This window comes from Trichosurus vulpecula, chromosome 2 (assembly GCF_011100635.1).
Source record: "Trichosurus vulpecula isolate mTriVul1 chromosome 2, mTriVul1.pri, whole genome shotgun sequence".
NCBI lineage: Eukaryota > Metazoa > Chordata > Mammalia > Diprotodontia > Phalangeridae > Trichosurus > Trichosurus vulpecula.
Window position 1 is genome coordinate 86,487,854 of NC_050574.1, and position 6,908 is coordinate 86,494,761.

General features: G+C 40.6%; 1 protein-coding gene across 1 annotated transcript; it reads right to left on the reverse strand.

The window, feature by feature from the left end:
• Positions 1-5,303: 5,303 nt before the first annotated feature.
• LOC118836610 (olfactory receptor 51F2-like) lies at positions 5,304-6,266 on the reverse strand. The gene has a single exon (XM_036743852.1). The coding sequence runs from the start codon at positions 6,264-6,266 to the stop codon at positions 5,304-5,306; it is 963 nt and encodes a 320-aa protein (XP_036599747.1).
• Positions 6,267-6,908: the final 642 nt, after the last annotated feature.

Genomic DNA, 6,908 nt, shown 5'->3' on the forward strand with positions numbered 1-6,908 from the left:
ACAATACTCAAATTGTTTCTTTCTGGCTGCTTGCAGTATTTTCTCCTCGATGTGGGAGCTCTGGAATTTGGTGACAATATTCTTAGGGGTTTTCTTTTTGGAATCTTTTTGAGGAGGCAATCTGTGAATTCTTTCAATTTCTATTTTGCCCTGTGGCTCTAGAATATCAGGGCAGTTCTCCTTGATAATTTCTGGAAAGATGATGTCTAGTGTCTTTTTTTGATCATGGCTTTCAGGTAGTCCAATAATTTTTAAATTATCTCTCCTGGATCTGTTTTCCAGGTGAGTGGTTTTTCCAATGAGATATTTCACATTGTTTTCCACTTTTTCATTCCTTTGGTTGTTTTATAATATCTTGATTTCTCATAAGGTCACTAGCTTCCACTTGCTCCAATCTAATTTTTAAAGTAGTATTTTCTTCAGTGGTCTTTTGGACCTCCTTTTCCATTTGGCTAATTCTGCCTTTCAAGGCATTCTTCTCATTGGCTTTTTGGAGCTCTTTTGCCATTTGAGTTAATCTATTTTTTAAGGTGTTGTTTTCTTCAGTATTTTCTCAGTATTTTTTGGGTCTCTTTAGCAAGTCATTGATTTGTTTTTCATGGTTTTCTCACATCCTTCTCATTTCTCTTCCCAATTTTTCCTCTACTTCTCTAATTTGCTTTTCCAAATCCTTTTTGAGCTCTTCCATGGCCTGAGACCAGTTCGTGTTTTTCTTGGAGGCTTTTGATGTAGGCTCTTTGACTTTGTTGACTTCTTCTGGCTGTATGTTTTGGTCTTCTTTGTCACCAAAGAAAGATTCCAAAGTCTGAGACTGAATCTGGGTGAATTTCACTGCCTGGCCATGTTCCCAGCCAACTGACTTGACTCTTGAGTTTTTCAGTGGAGTATGACTGCTTGTAAAGAGTACTTTGTTCCAAGCTTGAGGGGCTGTGCTGTTATTTTCAGAGATATTTATATACAGCCAGCTCTGCCACACCAGCACTCCTCCTCCCCAAAGAACCACCAACCTGGAACTGACTCAGATCTTCAGCAGGCTTTGCACTCCTGCTCTGATCCGCCACTTAATTCCTCCCACCAGGTGGGCCTGGGGCCAGAAGCAACTGCAGCTGTAGTTGTGTAGCTGCTACACCCCCTGCCCCTGGGGCGGTGGCTGAACTGCAAACTCCTTTCACTCTGTCCCCCGCAGCTTTTCCCACTAACCTTCTCTGTCGTCTGGTGTTTGTGGGTTGAGAAGTCTGGTAACTGCCACAGCTCACTGATTCAGGGTGCTAGGGCCTGTTTTGCCTGACTCCTGCTGCCTCCCACTCTGGGCTCTGCTCCCCTCTGCTCCCTGCTCCAAGTGCGATAGACCTCACCCAGCGACCATCCAAGCTCCAGCTTCCCTCTGCTATTTTGTGGGTTCTGCAGTTCTAGAATTTGTTCAGAGCCACTTTTATTGGTTTTTGGAGGGATCTGGCGGGGAGCTCATGCACGTCCCTGCTTTCCAGGGGCCATCTTGGCTATGTCCCCTGTCAATTGTATTTTTAAAGGAATTATTCAATTTTTATTCTATCTCTCTTATTTGACTTTTAAAATCCTTCTTAAGCTCTTCCAGGAAGGCTTTTCGGGCTTGAGACCAGTTAATATTTCCCTTTGATGTCTCAGATGTGGATATATTGACAATGTTGTCCTCTTCTGAATTTGTGCCTTGATTTTCTCTGTTCCCATAACAAAAATTTATAGTCACTGTCTGTTTCTGCTTTTTGCTGACAGTGTTTGCCTATTTCCTGGCTTTTAAAGGTAAGCTGTCCTGCTGGAGTGAAGGGGGCACTGACTTAACCCTATTTTGCTGGGAGCCCAGGACCTGTTCACTGGCTTTGGTTGCTGGGCCCTCAGGGCCTGGCAAATAGAGGCTGTAGGGGACTGGCAGTTTGCTGGGTACTGAGCTGGGGTGAGCAACACTGGAGTTCCCAGGGGGGTGGTGGGGAGTCTGGCCTTTGGGGAATGCCTGTTCACCTGGCTTTTTTAAAGCACTCAAATGTTTGGCTGCTAGTCAATGTCTGCCAGCCTGGAGCTGTGCCTCCTGGAGTTGTGCCAAAGTACTGGGAGATTTGGGTGCTGGAGAATACTGGTGCACATGGTTGTATTCTCAGCTGGTATCTACCAGTTGTCCTGCCTGTGCTGAGGATCTTGGGGGTACTGGTGTTGGTGCTTGCCTTCTCCCCTACTCTGGGGCTCAGGATCTCCCCATGGTTTGCTGAAGCGAGGCTTGCTGTGATGCCTCCCGTATTTTAGTGCTCTTCCTCTTCCAGAGTAAAAGGGGCCTTTCCCATTAATCCCCAACCTTCCTGCGCTACAAGACTGCTGCACCTAAGCTTTCTGATGACTCAGGTATTTCAAGGTTTTTCATGGGGCAATATTTTCTGGACTTTCAGAAATCAACAAGGGAGGGTGAAAGCAACTTACTCCTCACTCCACCATCTTGGCTCCTAGAAGCCCTTATCGCTTATGGTGTTATTTAAGAAGGAAACCCCTATGCACAGCGCCGATCATTTTCATTTTCAATTGGTCCCATTTCTGGCCTTTTCCTATAATATGACATATAGGTTCAATGTTTTTCAGTTCCTTTCTTCTCCTCTTGAAGTATTCTTTGTTGTCCACATTTTGAAAGTCCACACTCCTCTCCCACAATGCAGAGGCATTCAGTGTGTTTTTTACCCTTCCTCCAGGAAAGTTTGTATGCCAAATTTCTTTTTACGACGACATACAGAGAATAATAATTTTACAAATTCAACTAACAGTAAGGGAAGGCCTGTTTCCCACCCAGGGCAAACAGTCCTTCTCTCCCCTGTGAGTATCCTTCTATTCTTGGTTATCCATTGATTTTCATAATGATTCGAACCTCCTTTACCTGGAATTCAAGACCTTTTATAACCTGACCAAATCTTAGCTCTCTTAGCCTAGGCAGGGAAGACTTATCAATGCCCCACAAACATCTCAAACTTTTTCCCTTTTCACCATGTTGCCTTTTCTCATCACAATATCTTCCTTTTCCCCACTGCCTGCATCTGGAAAAGGAACTGGGGCTTATTTGTGAAAAGCTTGGAATGAATCATCTCTCAGACTAACTATATCCCACATTTTCTTCAAATCCTAGGTCATCTGATCTCCATTATGAAGACTTTCCTGAACACACAAATCAAATTTGGGTAAAATAGTGTTATATGTTATATACCCATATACCATATGTTATGCAGTTCATGGACTCATATGTAACTTTATTTTTTGCCCTTCACATGTTGAAATGTTTGTTTTGGATTATGATTATTAAATTCACCAAAATAAATAAAATGCCTCAAAAAGAAAGATGATAATAGTTGTGGAATGTGGCACATATTGAAAGACATTAGGGATAGATAATCCATTTTGTATAATTTAGTTTTCTCTGTTATAAGAGAAGGCTGTGAGTCTGAGGGTCTCTGTGTGTGTGCTCGAGCATAGGGTGGTCAGGTCATATCTTGCAATGACTTGTATTTGTATACAACTGAAAATAAAACCTGGAACAAAAAAAATCCCTAAGGATTTCACCCTCCTTGATCTGACATCCTAAAGCACTAAAGTTCCCAGTATAACTAACATACCTGAAGTTGTCCTACCTGTTAGGTGAATCATGTGTAGTGGGAAGAATTCTAGACTTTAATTGAGAAGAGGCAAGAGCGTGGATGCTGCCCCCAACATCTGCTAAATGCTTGACCAAGTTACTTAATCTCTACAGCTCTGTTTTCCTCATCCCTAAAATTGGAACAAAAACATTTATCCTTTCTGCTACACATAGTAGTTATGATAAAAGTTCTGTAAATATGTGTGTTGCTGTTTTTGTTGTTGTTTTCTATTTCACATATTTTAATCAATGTCTCAGGCTCAGTTCTGAGTTCTCCTGTGGAAGGGGATAAAGCTGGGAGCATCCTCCTCACCAACTTAAACTCTTTCACTCACAAACCCTTGCTCTCACTCTGTCCCTCAAGGATTTCATTACAATTGAGCCCTCTCATTTCCCCCCTTCTCTCACAGTAAATGCATGCACAGAGACACTTTATGTGGGGAATGTTTTCCAGATGCAAATGTTTGAAGTGAAGGAATAGCAACAGCAAAGCATTTGGAAGGTTTTGTGACTTTCCCCAAACCAATCCAGTGAATTTACATTTTATTTTCTCTTCTGTTCTGTCCTCCAAAGACTCAAAGCCCTCTATTTCCTACTTTCAGTGTGGAACTTATTAAAATCTTGATAGGTGTCTCTTCTTCTAAATGATCTTATCCTTATTCTCCCCAGTTCCATCACATGTGGCCCTTCAAAAAGCTAATTATGTTAATATCTTTTCTTTATTTATCTTTTCTTTTTATTTTAATTTTTCAATTGTCTCCCTCCTTCCACTCCTCCAACACCCATTGAGAAAGTAAGAAGTATGATACCCATTATGCATATGATGTCATGCAAAGCTTTTTTTTTCCAAATTAGCCATGTTTTCAAAAAGAAAAGTCAAGAAAAATAAAGACAAAAAATATGCTTTAATTTGTACTCTGAGCCCATTAGTTTTCTTTCTAGACTTGAGACTCATTTTTCATCAGAAGTCCTTTGGAAATCCGATGGATCATTATATTGATCAGAATGTCTGTCTTTCACAGTTGATTATCTGTATAATATTGCTGTTACTGTATACATTATTCTCCTGTTTCTGCTCACTTCATTTTGCAAATATCCTTCCAATATAGCACAGCATTCAGCTTTAATTTTAGCACAACATTTCCGGGTGTATGGGGTATTTTGAGTTATTTAACATCCTTAGTTAGAATTTTTAACATCCTAGCCTGTTGAAAACTCTCTAGTAGCCTGTGGAGGATAGTTTTCCTAAGGTCCATAATCACTCCTTTGGGGATGCCAGGAATTTGATTTTTGCTGTTTTAAGCATGTTTTCTGAATGAATCACCGATCACTAAATTTATTCATTTCCTTTTTTAGAACAAAGTTGACTTAATATCTGAAATATTTAGACTACTACTAACATTCATGTTTGATTTTCCCCCTTTTTTCTGCAAACCATGGTCTCTTTCCCATGTAAACCTCTTCAAGACAGAAGTGATGTTAGACAGGTCCCACTATTCCATATTTACCCATCAGGCTTGAACCAAAGCCAGATTGTGGGTTTTGGAATCATTGTTAAAAAACAATGATTCTTTTACAACAAGCCTTTATTCTACGTCCAAAGTACCTGACGTTTCTCCTTTTTTTCTGACATGAACTCATTTGTAGTTGTTATGTTTCAGCTTCAGTAGCCTTTTTTCAGAAAAACCTTGATGATAGCCCTATGGATCTGTTTGGTTTTCATACTATAGATGACTGGGTTTAATACAGGAGGCAGAAGAAGAAAGGCATCAGACATCATGGTGTGAACAAATGGGGGTGCCTTCTTTCCCCACCTATGAACAGCAGACAGTCCAATGAGAGGGATATAGAAGATAGCCACAGCACTAATATGGGAAAGGCAGGTGCTAAAAGCCTTGTACCTTTCCTCTGGAGATGCAATGTTGAGTACAGAATGAATGATGAGGACATAGGAGAGGCCAATCAAAGGAGCATCCAAACCAGATGTAGAAAGGAGTGCAAAAAGTCCATAGATGCTGTTGACCCTGATATTGGAGCAGGAACATTTGATCATATCAGGGTGGTAGCAGTAGGAGTGAGAAAGAATATTATCCCTACAAAATGACAGGCGCTTAAGAAGAAGGAGGAGGGGAATCATGACCAGAGCCCCTCTGCCCACTATCATCAGCCCAATCTGGATGATATTGGTTGGAGTGAGGATGGAGGCATACCTTAGTGGATTACAGATAGCAATGTAGCGGTCAAAAGCCATGGCCAAAAGCACCGAGGACTCCATGACAGTAAGGAAATGAATGAAGAACATTTGGCTAATGCAAGCATTCCAACCAATCTTTTGAATATTAAGACAGAGGACACCTAGAGTAGTGGGCATAGTGGAGAGGGATAGGCACATGTCAGTGATTGATAGCATAGAAAGCAAATAGTACATGGGCTCATGAAGGCTTTGATTGGTGATTATGATGAATAAGATCATGCTATTCCCAGAGATGGCAATGGCATAGAGGAAGCAAAAGGGAATAGAGACCCAGGTGTGGGCAGCTTCCAGGCCAGGGATGCCTGTGAGCAGAAATGTCAGGGATACAAATGTGGTATTTGGCAAAAGCGACACGATGAGTTGAGGAGGCATCATTCAAATAGAAAAGCTCTCAACCTGTAACAGTAAAGACAATGGTAAGAATTTAGGGATACTAATAGCAAAGCCTTGATGATAACACAAATTATAATACTAAACCATCACCTTTTGCCTTCCCCTTGTAAGTGAGTTTCACTTTGTACTCAAATTTAATTGACAGTAAATAGTAATAGAAGGCAAGTCAATGAATATCATCTACCCACATTAGATACAGCTGTGATGGTGATAGTGGTGGTGATCATAAAGAAAGATCCAAAAAATGGAAACAAGGGTTGAACATTGTGGAGATTATGCTCATATACAGGAGAGCTAAGAAAACTTAAAGGAATTTTAAGATGGGAAGTAAAATGTTAGAGGAGTTGACCTGAGCTAGCTCTTTTCAAATATTTTAAGTGTTGTCATTTCAACAAGAACTATTTATTCTGCTTGAGTCCAGATGGGAATATCAGAAGCAGCAGGAGAAAATGCCAAGGAGGACTTCTATCTTATTGTTTCATGTTATGTTCCTTAGTATGATTGCTTCCCTAAAAATTCTTGTTGTTGTTGTTGGTCTTATAGAATACAAACATAAGTAAGGATTTGTGTTCTTTTTATCTAAACTTATGATTTCACTATAGGCTACTCCAAATTTTGAAA

What these genes read in the sequence shown, in the direction of transcription:
- LOC118836610 (XM_036743852.1), bottom strand. Translation starts at nt 6,266, where the DNA reads ATGCCTCCTCAACTCATCGTGTCGCTTTTGCCAAATACCACATTTGTA.